General features: G+C 38.6%; 1 protein-coding gene across 2 annotated transcripts; it reads right to left on the bottom strand.

The window, feature by feature from the left end:
- Nucleotides 1-3,615: 3,615 nt before the first annotated feature.
- Nucleotides 3,616-19,547, bottom strand: LOC149011886 (uncharacterized). Of its 2 annotated transcripts, none has more exons than XM_089161730.1 (6): nt 17,824-19,547; nt 13,084-13,517; nt 10,279-10,440; nt 8,909-8,984; nt 7,841-7,996; nt 3,616-4,527 (listed from the first exon to the last, which is right to left on the bottom strand). In XM_089161730.1, the coding sequence occupies exons 1-6, from the start codon at nt 19,375-19,377 to the stop codon at nt 4,423-4,425; spliced, it is 2,487 nt and encodes an 828-aa protein (XP_089017856.1). In that variant the 5' UTR covers nt 19,378-19,547; the 3' UTR covers nt 3,616-4,422. The 2 variants fall into 2 exon arrangements, 1 of the variants encoding a protein (XP_089017856.1); XR_016174468.1 differs by having other exon boundaries at nt 4,441-4,527; nt 7,841-7,980.
- Nucleotides 19,548-19,616: the final 69 nt, after the last annotated feature.

The raw sequence follows: 19,616 nt of genomic DNA, 5'->3' as shown, positions 1-19,616 counted from the left end.
TCTTTCTTTCTTTCTTTCTTTTTTTTTTTTTTTCATCAAATAAGAAATTATATTAGACTCTCTAGTGTAATAGAAGAGTACATAAAGAATCTAGGAAGGGACTGCCTCCACTCCCTGCTCAACTAAACAATTTAGAGCCACAAGCGAGATAGTCTGCCCTAACATTGTAAGACCGGCTAATAAAACGAAAACTAACATAAGAGAAAGATGTAGACAACGTCAATATATGCTGAACTAAGCCATGGCTTGGCCAATCAAGGGATTGGTCCTAGCCATTGAGAGCCTTCACGGCTAAGAGGCAATCCGAAAACAAAACAACATGAGTTACACGAAGATTCAAAGTAGTTAATACTGCATCCCTAAGAGCTTCAAGCTCTAGTACTAAAGCAGAAAAACCAAAAGAGTAAATTAGTCTTTGTCATCACAAAACCACCAGTTGGGCTCCAAAAAATGCAGCTTCTTCTTTTCTGTTTAGAGGATGCAACCCACGCTGCATCAGTGTATCTTTTGAAATTGAAATGATGGACAGAAGCATCATCCTTCTTGAATAATTCTAGTGCCTGAGACAGGATTGGAAGCCAATCTATTCTAAGATATATGTGTATCATTAAACAACCTGTTAAAATGCAAAAATGATGAAGTGAGAGAGGGGCAAATACCTTTAAAAAGAAATGCATTTCTAGCATACCAAAATACCCAACATAAAACACTGCTCCTAGTATATGCAAGTTCTCTTTGATTTGAATTGGCAAATCTATGTTTAATAAAATCTAGCCAATCATGAAAGGTATTACCCAAAAATTTAGAAGTATCAATTCTTACTGGGGAAGATTTCCAGTAACTTCTAGCATAATCACAATGAAAAAGTGCATGAGATAAATTTTCTACCTGTGATGAGCATAAAAAACACAAATTAGAAAGGGAATTGTCTCTTTCAAATAGATATTTTTGTCTTGGGATACCTTCATGTGCTGCTTTCCACACAAAGCTTTATTTTGGGGAAAGTAATTGTATCCCATATCTTTTTCCAATTCGTGTTTGAGGATGAAGATGTCCCATCTGAGCTAACATTGACCTAGGAAGTCAAGCAAGAAATAATAGGCAGATTTTACTTGAAATTTTGCATCATTTCTTTCCTTCCATACCCACGAATCCTCAATATCATTAAAAAGAATAGGGATCGAAAGAATTGCATTCTTTTCAGCTTGGGTAAAAAGACAGTCAAGCGAATGAACTTTCCAATTTCTACATTCCCAATCTACTAGTTCATTATGATGGAAGATAGGAAGGGCAAGGAATCCAAAGGTCTTTCAAATTCTAGTAGTAAGCCCATTTCCAATGTTTCTAATATGACCAGATTTCTCTTCCAGCTAATACACTCTTCCATCCCCAAGATGCTCTCTTATGTGGGGAGACTTACTGGAAATTTGAGCTTTTAAGGTATTTCCCTTTAATTGTACAAGCCCAAAGTGAATCAGGTTCAGTGAGAAGTCTCCATACTTGTTTGGTCAGCAAGGCTTTGTTGAAAGCATGAAAATCTCTGAATCCCAAACCACCTTTATCTTTAGGGCAGATCATTTTTCCCATTTAACCTAGCAAATACTAGAATTGTTTTACTTTTCCACCAAAATTTCTTGATGAGTCCTGTTAATTTGTTGCTCAGTTCCTTAAGAATAAGGAAATTTGATCATTGTATAGGTGGATATTGTTGTTACCACAAACCTTAACCAAGATTTTTTTTCCCTGTATGAGATAACAACTTCTCTTTCCATCCTACCAAAATTTCCCATTCAACCTCTCATATAGATAGGAAAAGACTTGGGATTTTGATTTGCCTAAAGTCATGTTAATTATTTGTGAAATATTCCTCTTGACATGATCAAAAACTTTTTTACTAAACAAGACTAAAGGTTTGGAGTTATTCAAGTGCTGACCCAAAGCATTTCTATATTCCTCAAGAATTTCCATTAGTAATTCTGCATTTTTAGGTTTTGCCTGAGTAAAAATCATAGAATCATCTAGGAAGAACCGATGATTAATTTTGGGGGCAAATCTAGCAATTTTCAAACCTGAAAATTTAGGAATCCCAGAAGATGAAGTAAGTCTCCTAGAGAAGACTTCATGACAAAGGATAAATATATAGGGGCTTAAAGGGCACCATTGGCAAAGACCAAGGAATAAGTCTATAAGTGAGTTGGCCATTAATTTTATTGTAATACTCAACCGTGGTCAAGCATTGCATTATCCATTGTCATTTGCTATCAAAGCCAAGTCCACAAAGGGTATCACAAATGAATGACCATTCCATTTTGTCATATGCCTTGCAAAGGTCAAGTTTGAGTGTCTAACCAGAATTCAAGGAAGAGAAATGCAAGCATTCACGAGCAATGTAAAGGTTGTCCAATATTGACCTACCTAGGACAAAAGCACTTTGGGTTTCGCTCACAATTGAGTTAAGTAAGATTTTAACCTATTGGCAAGACAGTTAACTATTATTTTGTATAGAAAAGTGCACATGCTAATAGGCCTAAGATGGCCCACTTCATGGGGGTTTTCTTTTTTGCATTTAAAGTTATAATGGTTTGTTCAGACTTTTTAGAAGGAAACCCTATTAAAGAAATGTTGGTACCCTCAATGAGATCCTTTCCAATGGTGTCCCATTTTTTATAATAGAATCTTCCAGGGAGACCATCAATACATGAGGCCTTGTTCCCTTTCATTTGTAAGAGAACTTTTTAATTTGCTCCTCCCAAAAAGAGTTTGCAAAGCATTGCATTATCCTTCCCTAGAAATGGAGGGATGGATATTTGAGATAAAAGAAAGAGGGGATTGGGGAGGTGAAGATGTAAATGGGTTTGAAACGTACTTCTAAATATTTTATGATCAGTTGACAGCCACTGCCCATTTGATTTTCTTTGTCTTTTTGACTGGAGTGGAAGAATGCTGGATTTTTATCCCCTTCCAACCACTTGACTCTAATCTTTGATGCTAGAATTTTTACTCTTCTCTCATAAGAGTGGACAGTTTGAGGTTAATTTCTGACTCTATTTTGGTCTACTAGTCAGGGGGTGAATTATTGGATCTCCTCCATTCATTTTTTAAGTTTTGACATTTTCAGGAATCTCCTACCTATTTACTACAGAAAAAACAGCTTTTGCAGTACCATGAAGATACATTCTTTCAAATTATTATTTTCTCTCGGGGTGAAATCTTCAAATTATTTTGAAATAACCAGTCTACACTTTAAACCAAGATTTAAAGTATTTCACGCAACGAGCGGTCATATCCATATTTGACCCCCGGTCGATCATCCGTCTCCCATTGAATTCACTAAAATACATTAGTCAAGCGTCAATCTTGATCGGACGAGCTCTTAATCCCTTCCGACCCGCGACCGACAAACCGCTCTAAACCCACAAGTCAAACGCAAAGAAATAATTAAATGAGTGTAAAATCCCAAATATACCCATACTCTCCATTGTTATGATGGCAGTAGCCAGTAGCCACCATCATGAAAACATGGTTTGTTGCCATCCTTAACTCTCAGTGATCAAATGAGCAAGAAAATAGCAACTGTTGCATTTAAGGAAGAAGGAAAAAACTCCTCGGCTCCATTTTGTTTGACATAAAATGCTTAAATAAAATAAGAAGGCTTTAAGGTTTTACACCCTTTATTTTCAAGGCATTATAGAGGGCCTTGTGGTATAATTTCTGAAGAGATATTGTAAAATATAAGAGCAGTGTTTCATGAACTTACTTGATAGAATTATTTTGTAGGATTCTTTCCCTTAAAAATGAAATACCCCTTTTTTTTCTTCTCACTGTTTTAAATCAAAAGGAATGTATCCCTGCTTTACTTATTTTATTTTGCTTGTGAAACAACATTAAGCTTCTTTTCACCTCCGATAACCTCTAACCTGCAAAAGCATTCTCTAATGTTGGTAGCAAGTGAAAAAAAGAATAACTTCCATTAGCTAATAACTGACCACAAAAAGATCAAATACCATACATAGATCTATGACATCAGGATCTCAGCTGTTCATTGCCATCATAAAGCTTGTTATAACAATATAAGTACATTTGGCTTGGGGGGAGTTAAAAAATCCTCTTGCAATCCAATGAAATTCAGCAAGGGGAATGAAACCAATTCCCACCTCTTTCTACCCCATTCCATCCCGCCCCAAGAAGGAATTTAAAAAGGTGCAAAATGAAGACAATGCTTTGTGTTTACTTTTAGGTAAAAAGGAGAGTAGATCTTTCATATAACAGGGTGAGCAATGGATTGTTCTCTAGCTCCCCCTCAATCTATAAGATGATTTTTCCCCCCCAGTATCAACTGATGCAAAATAGTCATACCAAGTGGCTTAACCATTTGAAATTTGAGGTGTAGTTTAAGAAGCCAAATCGGTATCCAGATTCGTCTTACAAAGTATCCAGATAGTTGAGATGTTTATAAATATCAGTAAGTGGCAAACCAACGATTTCCACATGGGGATTTGAGTGGCCACATAGAAACACCTCACCAATCTGCAAAAAGGAAGAGAATGAAATGTAATGCCCAGATAGCTAACAGATTTTAATTTGTTATCATCTTTCATGCATTCAACAATACAGGCTAGAGAATATATCATTTGACAGCTACCAAATTTATAGGAATTCAGTGAAGGTCCTTAAACAATTATTGCAAAAACCTGAGCAACAGAAAAGGCCAAAGTAACAAATGAACTTTGGGGGGACGGGGCGTTAACAAGTAGCTTTCAAAATATAATTTAAAAAACAAAACTATAAGTATTGAAGTTTGCCATTTCTAGTAGCAAGTCCTAGCAGCAACTGCTAGGACAGTTTCAAGAATGGCTCTTAGTTGTTAGATTAGGTTAATTTCAAGTTTTTAACTTCTTGTAATTCTCTCGTCCCTTAAGTAGGGTCAGATTTGGTCTTTTATGTATTTCAAATCTATTATAAATATGGTACCTATGGTTAGCAAAAGTACTCTCTCTATTGTATGCTTTCCTTCATAGAACAAGGCTGCTCTCATCTCTTCTTCTTTTTCTCAATTTCTTTCATTCCCAAGGCTGATTTCAGGCTCTCAAATTCCAACATGGTATCAAAGCATCTCTAGTCAGCTTAAAGACTGCTTCTTCTCCCTTGAATGCTCAGTTTTCTATCTTTTTTTTCTTATCTGATGAGCAGTCACCCTTCATTGTCTTTACCCATGTATCAGGATCCCACTTTGGCAATTAATGAGGTGATCCCTTTGCATATCTAATACTACTACAAAGACCCAGAGGACTGGGATTACTATCTGCTTCAAATTGAGATCTGATATGGGTTCCACATCCAGTGCAAGCCTACTACTAAGTTCCTGATCCAGCCCAAGTTTTTTTTTTTTAACTGGGATGTTTTTCTTATTATTCATTGATGGAAGAACCCAATTAGCACCATCGCAGACCTTGCCGGCTTTTTCTGGTAAAGCACATCTACAATTTTCTGCTTCTTGCATAAATTTGAAGTGTGATCTGCCCTGTGCTCATGTCCTGGCATTCCTCTTGATTTCTACTGTGATATGACCACTATTTTGATAGCAAGAGATAAGTATTATCCTCTATTTTTTATGCTATAAGACTCTGCTGCAAGATATACTACTGATGTCCCTGTTTTATTGAATTTTTCTGCTCTGGAAAGTCGGTTGATGTCGTATTCTATTTGGTTGAAATTTCAGGTCAACGCAATGAACTCATGACTGAACTCAAGTTATTGAAGCTATCCATGGTCTGAGCTTGGTATCAACATGTGACCAAGGTCCAAGCTCGAGTTTTTGAAGTTGTCCAAGGCCTGAACTACATATCAACATGGGCAGGATTTTCAAGTCGTCCAAGGTTTGAGATTTATCAACATGGGACCAAGGTCTGAGCGCAGGTTTTTATGTTGTCCAACTTCTAAGCTTGGTATCAACATGGAACCGAGGTCTGAGCTCAGGTTTTTTAAGTTGTCCAAGGTCTAAGCTTGATATCAAAATGGGACCAATCTCTAGGCTCAGGTTTTTGACCAAGGCAAGGCACAAATCAAATTTTCAAGGTTCAGCTTTGTTGTGCCATTACTTGAGTGAGCAATTGTAGCACAGGTTGCAGATGCAGATGTCTCGAGTTCATCTCAAACTGGAAAGACAAGCTAACTACCACCTAGCCTCAACAAGATTGAGGGCCAATAGGCAAGATTTGTATGAGAACCAACTCAATTTTGAGAAAATTTGAGGAACCTCAAGTCAGGGTTTTGGAAGGTCTTTTTCTGTTTTCTCTTGCATGGTTTTAGGGGTATCAGGGGTGATGAAAAAGGTTACTGATAATCAGAGATAGGTTCTTGGGTTTACAGGTTTGTAATGTTCCATGTTAGGTGCATAGGTTATCAAGAACCAAAGCCCCAATGGCTTGATTGCCCAAGAACTTTCTAGAATCTAGAGGATGATGTGTTGGATGATGCACCAAGTTATGGACAAATTTGATGGTTAGACAAATTTTTCGACATCATTGTCTTAGACCATGCTACGCTCGTTCCCCAATTCTTGGATAAAGATTTCCGAAGTGATTCTAGGGCAACGCCCTACTAAACCGAGATTGATTTTTATAACCTACCCTATTATTTCCTAATTTCAAGCTGGTTCTCTTAGAGATCTTGGCCACTAGTCCTTAATTATATTGGAGCTACTTCAAGCCCAGGATCTAACTCGAAAGCTGCAGGCCCTTGGGCCCTATCATAATTCATAAGTAGAGGGACTCACAGGGATGGATGGGACACCTTTAGATTTTTGAACATTGCTTTGCAAACAGCAGCAAATATGTATTCTCCATCAGATATTGAATCTCGTGCTCATTTTAGGCTTGGTGGGACTGAAGTCTGATCCAGTTGAATCCTTGACAGTGAGGGCCTGGGAGGCTCAAATCACCTTCCAAACTTTTTAAAGGTCTTCCTCAACTTCTGTTAAGATTGTGTATTTCAAGTAACAAGCTCCTACCAAGGATTCCCAACAATAACGGTAAGTCACTGTCAACCCCCAGCCCCTTATTCTTCTTCTGATCCTCCAAACGCCAAACCCTATTTTGATTTCTAGTTTCCCCGAAATCTATATCTTCCATAGACTAAACCAACCAACAAAACCCTCTCAATTTTCAATCAAATGATTCAAATCAACCCCTGCTCATAATGATACTCTGACACGTGTTTGCTGCCTCAACCAATCCATAAAACCCAAACAACCTCCATCGCAAAACTTTCCTGATAAGAGCTAAAATCCACCCAATTCAGCCAGCTAAAGCTCACCATATAAGAGACTATCCAAGTGCCCAACCCCCCCTCCGACACCGCTCTCCCCCCCATAGGGCCGCCCTTCATCACTTCAGCAAAACAGAAACCTAACCCTAAATTGCTGAAACTTAATTTCCAGCAATATTCCTTCATCATCAGCATCAAAACGCAAACCATAATCTTTGACCTAAAACCCAAATTTGACCATCCAAACTACCTATTAAAGATCAGATCTCACTCCTTGTTGATCTCCTACCCATGTAGGACTGCATCACCTACTAAGAGTTCATTAATAAAAAATAAAAAAATAAATAACTATTACCTAAAATAAACTCAATATCAGACACTTCTCTCTCATGACTTAAAAATAAATATGACCCATCTTGATGCTACTGCTTAAGAATCACAGAATGATGCTCAAAGTTGTACAAGTATGGTGACGGATTCAATTTCCTTAGGCAGCACAACCAGAATATTTCTATACAATATTAAATAGAAGTTATACATGCCAAACTAGTTTTTCTGAAATGAGAGCAATTACCTGAGTACATCCAAAAAGTTTTAGCAACTTCAGTTCTGAGCAGTTATCAACAATCAATCCAAGTGCTTTATCAGTCAACTTACGGCAGAAGGAGAGGTCCAGTTTTCGCAGCTTTCTTGAACGCCTGGCGAGTGATATAGCTGTGTGGTGGCTAACCTGTTAAAGTCCAGTTTAACCCATAAAAGCAGCTAAAAATACTTCCAAAACGCAAACTGGATAGATTCTAAAACCCAAGCACACAAAACCCCCTCCCCCACCAAAAAAAATCTTTTCCCCTCGATGTGGAACCTAACATCTGAGTCTGAGCCTATGGGATTAATATGTTGTATGTAAAAGGCCACCATGGTGAGCTAGAACATGGATCTGACCATCAAGACATGGCAACAGGGAACTGTTAACATCAGAGCCTACTACTAAGGCCAATCCATACACAAAACAACCTCAGGTTTCAATCCCCAGTAGTTCGTAAAGTAGCCATTCAGAAATCAGAAGTAGACTAACAAAAGGTACAACGCATAATGTCACTCAGGCAAGAATGACAGGCGGGAAACTGCATTGCCTGTATGTTTCATACCGTATTCATATAGCTTTCATAAACTATTAGCTTAGGCTCTTCAGATTTCAGGAGCAAGATAAAGATGTGTTCCATATCTCGGATGTTTTTTCTCTTTCCAGAATACAAGAATTAAATACATGAGAGCCTAATATTTAAACACACTTGGCCATAAAACAAAGTAGAAACCAAGATGGAAGAACTTCAAGATTTCCCTTTTTTAGGGATTAGGAAGGCAAGGGGGAAAAGTTGAAATAGGTAGGAATGTTTGCAAAAGAGATGTTATAGATATCAACTGTTATATGGACATTTGGGGTATGTGTGCCAGAACAATGGAAGTGTGGACATTACCAGTCTGAAAGATTCTAATCTCAGAGTTGATAACTCAACAACAACAACATTCACTATCCTAGTTTATCACAAAATTATGCACATCTTGGCACTGACTATTTTCCTTCAAAATGCAGATCAGCCATAAGTTCTTCAGAAAATAAAGTTGCAAGTCAATGTGGTACCTCATTAACATTATTCAGCCAAAGTTCCGTCAACGATTCTCCAGAGGCCTCTAGGAATGCAGCAATTGCTTCGTCACTAGCATTTGACGAAGTTCATAAAGTTAGTCTACCAAAGAGAAGAAAGAGAAGAAGAAGAACAATAATAAATGTGAATGATTTTTATTGCCACAGAAACAGAAATTCTCTACACAAGCCACATTTTCAAGCCATGTAGAGGACTCATCATGTCAATTTGATAGTTCAATAGAAAGAGAACACATACATTCCATAGCTTATCTCAAACAGAGACCCACTGTCTAACAGCTTTTCTTGTGTATATTCAGTAGGGGACTTAACCATATAATAGATATTGGGAAACCTTGAGGACGGCCATTTGCCCAATTCAGAGGGACAAACCAAGTTTACCTCTTCTTGGGGTTTTCCTTCTGTGGGGGGGGGGGGGGGGGGGATGGGGCTGTGTGGAGGAGCAAGCTGGCACTACCACGAAAGTAACAAATCCTTCAACACCTAAATGGCATATAATGCCACAGGCATTTAACAAGAGAGAAAGTGAAGTTCTTGAATCCCATCAAAACAAATGAGAAAGGAAAAGAAGCTGAAACAAGAATACTATGGAACTTTAATCACCCCAAAAGCATACATGTTGCTCCCTGAGGGCCAGAAATCTAGGACAAGTCCTGCTTTTCCATGGTCCCAAAATTTGGGATGGGTCTGGAGCTGGTCCTAACTTTCTGCACTTCTTCATGAAGTGGCCACCTTTAAAGACAGGCTTGCATCTTTTCACGAGCATCTCAAGGTCACACTGTTGGGCCACTTGATGGCCTCCTTAAAGGATCAAACGGCTAGAATAAAGATAATCCACTAACGGTTGAAACCTCCAAAATGAACTTTCTTACTTCTTGTTGACCTCTTCAAAAGACAGCTTTCTTATCTCTGGTTGACCTCTACAAACTACAGACAGCTCTATTTCTTGATACAAAACTAAGAACTATATTGAACTCACCAAACGAGAAAAAGAAAAAAGGGAAGGGCAAAGAAAGGCATAGGGAGCCCACTAGTGTGGGAGACAGGCAAGGGAGAAAGAAAAATGATTTAACACATACAGAGCCTGAAGGAGATTATGTCATCCTCCAGCAACTTGATTGCTATCAGCCCATTTATTTATTTACAAAGAAAGGAATATGAGAGTGTGAATTCAACAAAATCCTTTCTATAACATCAATTTATACTAAAATTGAGAAGATAGGAAGGTCTACCACACAGTCAATTTTCCAGAGTACATACTACATACAAGGTTGATATTCATGGCAATGACATTAATACAACATAACAAGCTATTTAACTCACAAATGAATGTAACTTGAACCAACCTGAATGCACTGCGATATAAATTTAGCGTTTGAATTGATTGACAACCATAGGCAATGTATCCTAGTGCACGATCAGTCAATTTTCTCAAGTTACCAAGATCAAGACAACATAGTTTGGAACAAGTCTCTGCAGTGGCTTTTAATGAAGTATCAGTCAATTCCCTGCATCAAACGAAAAACATCGGGTGTCAACAATGTTAAAAATTAATTGACATGCTATGCATCATGAAAGAAGAAAAAAAGCGCGTGGGAGGGGGGGTTTTAAACAAATAAACACTAGCAAGCTACCATATTGTAAATCCATTTGTAAATCTCCAATTGTATCCTCAAAATACAGCGTTCTAACATTGGCAGTAGCAGTCCTTCACTAACATGGAGTGAAAACCTTAGCCCTTCAACATCAAGATTAATTATCATCAATTTTAAGTTTTAGTTATTTTGTGGAAGCAAGGGCATTCTGGTAACATCAATTTTTACAAATTTTCTGGTACTCCAAGCTTGTCCCTTTAATTCCCATAGATGTCAGTTGAAAAGTTATCAATCACCCTTTTTAACAACAATATTAGAAGAAGGCAAGGTAATTGGAAGAGAACATGTCAACCAGTATAAGTTGATCATAAATGGAAGGGATACAAGAATATGCCTGAGGGTAATGATTTGTAGTAGCTAGTTTACACTTTACACACTGGGTCAGAATTTCTTCCTCTAGATTGGTCGATCCTTCATATGGCTAATCTATACAGGCCACCGTATTCCACTTTAGAGCCGCGTGGCTTCAGATTCACAATTAAGGAAACCTCCCCAAAAGCATATATCAATGGTTCAAAGTGCATAATCATACTACTATATAAAAGAAAACTTGAAACAGTTGTGGTATGTATTTTGGTTGACCAAAATACCCCCAATAGACATGAATCCGTTCACAAAAGTTGTGTTATGTATTTTAGTTGACCAAAATTCCCCCCACCTGAATAGACATGTCCCTGTTCAGTAATTGCAAATTTTTCACTAGACCAAAATGCCCTTCCCCCAAAGTAAGTCACCCAAGCGCCAACCCACCAGCAGTGGCTAGGTGACTCTCCCTGCCAACGAACACCAACATTCCGTTCAGATCTTACCCCTTCCGACAACACCTTCTTTGAATATTAAAAAACTGCTGGAATCAACTCCATTTGATTTGGATTTTGTTGCGAAAACCTAGGGCTGGAGCATCAGGCTTCGCTTGCAACGGATCAAAAACCCTGAATCCCCAAGTCAATCCCACTGTCATCCTCACTAAGATTTATGGCTGCACTGGCTCATGAACCTAAGTATTCTCAGCCCTAAGCACCTAGGTACTGGTAATTAATCTTCTCACCCATTGCTCTCTTTATCTGGAAGTTCTAATTTCTACCACTCTCTTACAGATGCATATTTTCCTGTACTTTCTTTTTCTTTCATAAACCAATGCCACTGTCATCCTCACTAGGTTTTAGAGCCGTCCTGGGCTCATTAACCTCATTAATGCCGACCCTGAGTACCTACATCTTGGGAATTAATCTTTACATCCTCTGCTCCCTTTATCTACAAGTTTTAATTTTGATTATGATTTCGATTTCCCATTCCACCTTTCTACCTCTCTATCTCTCTCACACGTGGCCTTTTCCTCTACATCTGGTTTCAAAGTTCTAATCCAAATAGTTATAAGATTTTTTTTCCCCAATTCATTTACCAGGGGAAAAATTTTTCTCCACGACAATTTCTACTTAACCTTTCGATGAATCTATCGTCGCTAAATTTGCAGACGGACAATGGTCATCTTCCCCAAATTTCTCCAAGGTATGCTTGTTCATCATTCTTGGTGTCTATTGGCGTTTGTTTATTCTATAGATTTAATTCTTTCTCTAGAAGGATTTTCTTAGACCTCATAGTTTAAGGGTTAAATTGTGTATTAAATTGGTTTAATAATGGGAACTTCTTTCATCCAACACTATGATGTTTTATTTGACCTCCAATTTCTTATCATTCAAAAGGTAATCTGGTTATGCATTTCTTGATGTTGTGCTAAATTTGGGTTTGGACTGTTTTAGACTTTGTTTAAGTTTTGTCTAAACTTGGCGCACCAATCAGGTGGAAACATCTGAAACCTCTGCGGTCCATCTTACCTTTCTTTTTTTGGGTTCTGGTGGGAACAACATACACTATTTAGATGACATTTACATAACCATTTTAAAGAAAGCACTATGTATTTTCTTAAAGTGGTTTTATTATCTAATTTTTAGAAATAGTTTTGATCTGTTTAGGATTTTGGATGGGTAATTTTTCATGGGGGAAAGTAGGGGCAATGCTCGCCAACAAGGGGAAGGGTTGTAGTGGTTTCCAATAAGGTGTTGGAAGAAGATGGGTGAAGGGGAAATCCCTTCATCCACCTAAAAGTTGGGTATAGTAGGACAGTTTAGTAAATTGATATTGGAGAGTATTGTAGTCACTTTATTTTGGGACTTAATAGAATCTTATTCACTCTGTTAAGTGTGAGACACCAGTAATAAAAATGTGAGCCATCAGTAATATTTGGCACGTAAGGGCGGTGCTTTCAGTTTTAATCCCACTTAAGGCTTTAAGGTGCCATCAGTCAAAAAAAAAAAAAAAAGTATAAAAATCATGCATAAGTAGAGAACTAAAGAATATGTAAGTCCAAATCATGCATTACCATTAGACATCTATACTCTTTAAGTTACAATCTAATCAGAATATAAGTGAAAAGTTCACGTGCGTGCTTACTAGTGTCATTAAAAAACAATAAGTAAAACAAATCAATGAACTTACCTACAACCCGAAAAACAAAGTTCCTTCATGTTAGGACCATGTACAGCAACCAGTTGGCTGACAAAATCATCACAAACATTAGGCACACGTGCAACAGACAATACTTCCAAGTGAGTTAGCTTCTTTAATGCAGGGAGTATCGTCATTGCATCTACGTTTTGACAGTCATCTATGTATAATTTCCTCAGTGATGATCGCAAAGAATCACCCAGAATGTTAATGCTATCTAAGGTGACAAAGGAACACATCCCCAAATTTATAGACATTAGTGCAGGTGCTGAAGCAACAAGTGCTTTAAGTCCAACATCCGAAAGACGGCATGCACCCTTCAAGGATATGTTTGTTAATGCACACAAACCATTAGGCGACTGAGCTACCATAGTGCGCAATACATAATTTGGCAAACATCGTCCACAGAAGTCAAGTTGCAGTACCTGATTTCAGAAAAACATACAGCAAAATAAGAAGAAGAAAAATAAAAGTCATGGGACATAAGAAAATTAACATTGAACTCAATTAGAAAAGAAGGATGTAAACAAACAAAGAATAGACTAGCTCATATATCTCACAGACCATCCCTATGTGAAGAACCACTGACCAGGCCATGAGTTTTTTAAACTCTTTCTCCATGATATTCTTTTTAAATAAAGATATTCTTAATATTATGTGTCAGCATTCATTCTAACAGACAGAATAACAATTAGAGGGAAAAAGAAGGGAAAAAAAAACCATTTAGCTTTTCCAGAGAAGGCACTAGACTGTTACAAAAGGGCCCAACCCCATATGCAATGACGGGCAATTGACAAGCAAGATCTCCAAATACATTAGCGCATACCTAGCTCATGGTACAAGATCTCGCTCTCAAGCGAGATCACCACCCTGAAAAACCGAGATCTTGGTCAAAATATGTCATTGTTTTTGTGTCAACTCGATGGCCCGTCTCAGTGGGTTTTAGGGTCCTAGTTGGGCTTTGAACACACTGGTGGCCTTAGATTTCTTAAAAAACAACCTAAGTATGATTTCTAAGTCTACCCATAGTGTGAAACTGAAATACTGTAGAATTAAAGAATGCAAGGTTATACAACATGTAATATAGAACCTTTAAGGCATATAAATGAAAACAAGTGTATCAAATACATCAAATAACTTAAATGTCCTCAAATTCCATCCATACAAGTATCACAATCTCAATTTTCAAGAATACAATGATAAAATTATACAACCATTAGAAGTTCTATATAAGCCATTAACACATAAGTTCATAATACAAGCAAAGAATGATTGATCTTCCTTTGATGTTGCAAACATGCTAAGAATAGTTGCAAGTGAAAATCCAGCTGAAATACGTAAAAAAAATTCGGCAAAAATTGAAAGTTCCAGCAAGATATGGCGAGATATAAGGAGATATCCCATTTTGCAAAACTCAATCTCTACCTCATCTCTATTTATGAAAAAACCGAGATATCTCACGAGATCTCCCACCATGACCTAGCTTCCTCAATGATGGACAATTGACAAGCAGGATCTCCAAATACATTAATGCATCTGACGTGAACAAGGGCCCACCCCTAGCCAAAACAATAGTGTAGGCCCCAAGGCCCCACCAAGGTGGCGCACCTAGGGGTGACCAAAACCCTAAAAAGGAGCAATTCGGTCATTTTCTAGCCCTAATGAGCTGCTGATTTTATTTTCAGAATTTTTCCTTTTACTTTTTGGAGTCCAATCATGTCTTGAAGTATTACTTTGAGTTAGTAGTTGAGTTCTAGTGTCATAGGGAATCTTTCTTTTAAGTAGGACAGTTTATGGATAACTAAGTCATTTATTTCAAGTTATTCTATGTGGTTGTCATTTAACTGTAAAGGTATCCTAGCTTACAAAGGAAACCCTAGTTGAGTTGGATTATAAGTCCTAGTTAAGTCTAAGTCGAATCTCCCAGTTAGAGTTAGATTCTTTCTTTCTTGATGTAAGGCTATAAATAAGCCATTACTTTCATTGTAAAGACCATCTACATTGAACAAAGAATTGAAGAGCTCTTGTAGGAAACTGGGTCATGGCCTTCTTGGGACAAAATATCAACTTTATAATCTTTGAAGTTTATTGCCTTCAATTGCCACAATCAACTTCAAGAACCAGCAACCTCCATCTTCAACAGCAGCTCACCAAGTAAGTCCAAACCCCCATCTCCCTCCCCCATTTCCAGCCCCATTGCACCCCTCCCCTCCCCTTCTTGCGCTACCAAGAAAAATCCACCCCACCCCCATCGCAGCCTCTAGTTTCCCCTCCCTCACCCCTGCCAGCCCTTTAGATCCCCTCCTCTACCCACTGCGATCCTCCTAGACCCATCCCCCGACCCTCCTACACACTAGGTAGTCCCCCCCCCCCAAAAAAACCCCTCTCTTTCTCTCTTGGTTCTCCCTTCCTCCACATTTTAACTTGCGGCAACCAGAAACAAGAAGGAAAAAGAAGAGAGAGAGAGAGAGAGAGAGAATAACAAAAGATTTGATAGGTTACCCAAGATTTTCAAGATTCATCCCAAAACCGTAAATATCCTTTGACTTTTGTTTCATCCAAAACTATCCCAGAACCCTCCCATAACCATTGTTGTCAAAATGCCTGCCTAGGCACGCATAGGCGGCAAAGCGGTTTTTAAGCCGCCTAATTTTCAATTAATTGACAGGCTGATTTTTTTCTGCCTTGTGCGCCTTATTGCCGCCTAAACGCTAAAGCAACTACTTTTTTTACATTTTGTAGTTTGTACATATTATCTTTTCTTACTTTTTTTAATCATAATTTATTCTACAAAGCCGTATATAAATTTAAATAGGTGAGTCATTTTGGAATCGAGACCCAAAGTGTCTGTCGGCAACAAAATGTGAAGCATGAGCCACACTCAACATCGATAATCAATGAATCATTAAATAAACAACGACTTAGAAATCAAAATAATGAGATCTATTAATTTATCATATTGGCACTGCTTGGTAAAAAAAGGAAAAAATGGATACATCAATTCTAATTCCAATTCGAATATTATTTCATGTATATTTAAGAAAAAAAGTCATGTTAAACATAATTTGTAAAATAATTTCACTAAACTATATATGAATAATATTGTTGAATGTGATTGGTGAATGTTTGTTTAGCTTATTATAAAAAGTATTCGTATTAAAAAGTAGGTTAAAAGTAGTTGTATTAAAAAAATTTAACCCAACCATCTTAGTCGTTTTATTACCGTCTAAGCGCCGCTTTGTCGCCTAATTGCCTAGACGGAGCCCCAATCGCTTTAGTCACTTTTCCACTTTGACAACAATGCCCATAACCAACCGCCGGCTTCCCTGGTCATCCTAGGGTCAGTCTACCATCACAAGTTCACTCCCATCTTGATTTGTTAAAAGCCCTAATTTTACCATGTTCCCAATTTATCCCAACCCATTTAGATTTTTTTTTTTACATAATTTAAATTGATATAGAAACAAAGTAAACACTAGCACACAAGAGTTTACAATCCCTTAACAACTATTGTAAATTCATATTTATAGAGACATCACAAAGACAAATGAACACTTCCATCACAACTATTGTCCATTTAGATTTAGTTAATTAATTGAGTTTTTCCATATTAATTTTGGGTATCTCAAATCATCCCTTAGGAGCTTATCTTTCTCCCCATATCAATCCCAATAATTTTAGGATAAATTTTAGCTTCCTATTCATCCCACGTGAATTTAGTAAAACCCTAACTTCCTTCCATGTCTTCCCATAACCTTTCCCTTAGGTTTCCAAGCTATCTGAAAATCATCCATTAGCCTTTTGAGACCTATCTGCTGGTTTGGTTGAAAGATTCTGGGCAAAACCTTAATTTTAGGGAATTTTTTCAAAAAACCTAACTGTAAAGTCGGGTTTACATCAGCATCTCTAGCTCCCTCATGATTCATATGCTAATTAACAAGACAACAATTTACTTAACAATGACTCAGTTAACATCCTCAACCCCAATAGCTACAAAGTTCCTCTCCAACAAAAGGCCCTAGACACCCATCACTCGTTGAACTACTCGGTTAGTTTAACCCCTTTCTTGATCCAAGATCTCCACAAAAATATACTCGTGCACTTTCCCGTCCATCTGCCCAAGAAACTGAGAAGGGTCTCTACAGCATGTATTGTTGACAAGGAGTACTTTTGCACTCCCAACACCCACAAGTTCATCCAGGATGTCCATACTTCCTGGCATCCACTCATTCTGAACCATTCACATATCCAAGTGCAACAGACACAATACACCAACCACCTAAATGAGTTGTAGCATGTATAGTTGACAAGGAGTACTTTTGCACTCCCAACACCCACAAGTTCATCCAGGATGTCCATACTTCCTGGCATCCACTCATTCTGAACCATTCACATATCCAAGTGCAACAGACACAATACACCAACCACCTAAATGAGTTGTAACATATATAATTCTGTTTTTAAAATAACTGAGGTATTACAGCCCCAGCCTAGGTGTAGATCTCATAAAGAAACCCTAGAACCTAGCATCGTGTTAGAATCAAGAATACATCTGTCCGTTCTCAACATAAAGATAGGAAAAAAGGCACATCCAGTGCATGAGGCCCTCCAACTGCGGCCCATGTCTGAATGGTTATTGAATAAAGCATTACTCATCTACAAAAAGGGAGTCATTAAACAAGAGAACTATCTTATCAAAAGAAAATAAAATAATCTTTCAAGAGAACTCACCATTAGGTTTTCTGTTTTGCAGCCTTGAAGCATACTACAGAGCTCCTCCTCAGTAATGGATGAACAATCATCCACTCGTATCTCTGTTGGAGACCCACAGAAAACGAGTCTCATATAATCGTTGCTCATTTTTCTAGAATCACAGACCAGCCGAGTGAGCTTGTACTTTAGTGAATCTGGGACATACTCAAGTGAGGCGATCTTATCAGCATTCTTAGCAAGAATGCGGAGGCAAAGGCTTCGCAGCGAATCGGCTGGAGGCCTTCGACAAGTGGGAGACCGACCCTTCGCGGGTTGCCATTCAATTTCCGGTTCCCTTGAACCTGAAGATGAATTTCCTGGACGAATTATGGATTGCTTCATATTTCGTTCCTTAATGATCTTCATGGCAGTAGAAAAGGGTCCTGGCCAATCTTCGAGTTCCTGAGAAGTTTGCACCGGTGGCATTTGCCTCTCAGGCACGTTGGGCACAGGGTTGTTCTCCTCTTCAGGCCTAAAATGTGCAAAACGGGAAGCATTTTCTCGAGCTGCACGACGGAAACTTTCAGTCCGGTCGGATCTCCTCTCCTTTTTGTATTGCAGAGTTTTCTTGATCCTCTCCTTTCTGTAATTCGGAGCACTCCCTTTATACTCCCTTACGGGGCTTTCCATTTTTCCCTTTTCATACTGCTGGCTAAGGCCTGAAACGGCATCCTTCATCAAACGCTCGGTCACAGGGAATAAATTTAGCTCCACTGGAGCGTCTCTGATCAAGGTCCCCTTCCCTTTTTCTGCTGCGCTGTATCTTTTCCCACCATTTGCACCACTACTTTCACCTGGGTCTTTCTCGAAATTCTCCACACCAACACCCTCTCCACCTTGATTAGACAATCTTACCTGCTCTTCTCCATCTGTTCCTTCTCCTCCCAGTTGATGAAAGGGTAACTGGACACCGTCACTCCCAAATCCGCCAGAACAAACACCGGTACCTTCCATTTTCTTTTTTATGATTCTAGCTCCTGACCGCAAATACAAAAAACCACCTTTATCTTTGAGTTCCGCCTCTGGGTCCTCGGCAGGCAAGTTAAGGTCAATATCTATTTTTCTCATCCCTTCCTCCGTGACATCTTCACTGGAAGTCAAATCCACCATTGCAGGCTTTAAAGTTCTCCTCGCCTTCGGCGTCGACGCTTCCTCAACAGGACCAGAAAGACTGGATATTGGCCTTTTGGAATCCAAAACCCTAGAATCATCAACTAACTCCTCACTCTTATTACCCTTATCAGGACTTTCACTAGAACCAGTCTGCCTTGCAGATCGTCTACCAGAGTAAAGGGGTTTCGGAATTGCAGCCAGACGAGAGCTCCGCCTTGGAGGAGGAGTTGTTGATGGTGATTCAAGAGAATCTAGTTTTCTGTCAGGAGGAGAAGGAGGAGGAGGAGAATCGGAGCTCATGATAGAACTCTGAGGCTCTTCACTGATCTTGGCAGGAGTCGAAGGTTGGATTTCGACGATTCGGCTCCTTAGGGTTTTATAAAGAGATGGATTCTTGGAAGTTTCTTCCGGACTCGTCATGGACTAAGACTTAATTGCATACAAATCCAAAATGGCACGAAACACTGCCTGCCGTTGGAGGAGAAATAAAAGAAAGAAGAAGGGGCGGGAAATGACGGATCCTTCGGAGCTGAAGCGGCGGAAAGACGAAACACACTCTTCCACAGTTCCACCTCTACAGTGTTCTCTATTAGGACGGCACAGTCACGCAGTTCAGTCCAAATACCCGTTAAATGTTCAATCCAATGTGTGGGCCATGC

This window comes from Hakea prostrata, chromosome 7, assembly GCF_041222555.1.
Source record: "Hakea prostrata isolate BN-2017 chromosome 7, UWA_Hpros_2, whole genome shotgun sequence".
In the NCBI taxonomy this organism is placed as follows: Eukaryota; Viridiplantae; Streptophyta; class Magnoliopsida; order Proteales; family Proteaceae; genus Hakea; species Hakea prostrata.
The sequence above is the reverse complement of the archived record's forward strand: the minus strand, read 5'-3'. Positions and strand labels throughout refer to the sequence as shown.

Coding starts and splice junctions, on each gene's coding strand:
- LOC149011886 (XM_089161730.1), bottom strand. CDS start 19,377: ATGACGAGTCCGGAAGAAACTTCCAAGAATCCATCTCTTTATAAAACC. Junction 13,518..17,823: donor GCAAAACAGAAAACCTAATG/GTGAGTTCTCTT, acceptor TTCTGAAATCAG/GTACTGCAACTTGACTTCTG. Junction 8,985..10,278: donor TTATATCGCAGTGCATTCAG/GTTGGTTCAAGT, acceptor GTCAAATGCTAG/TGACGAAGCAATTGCTGCAT.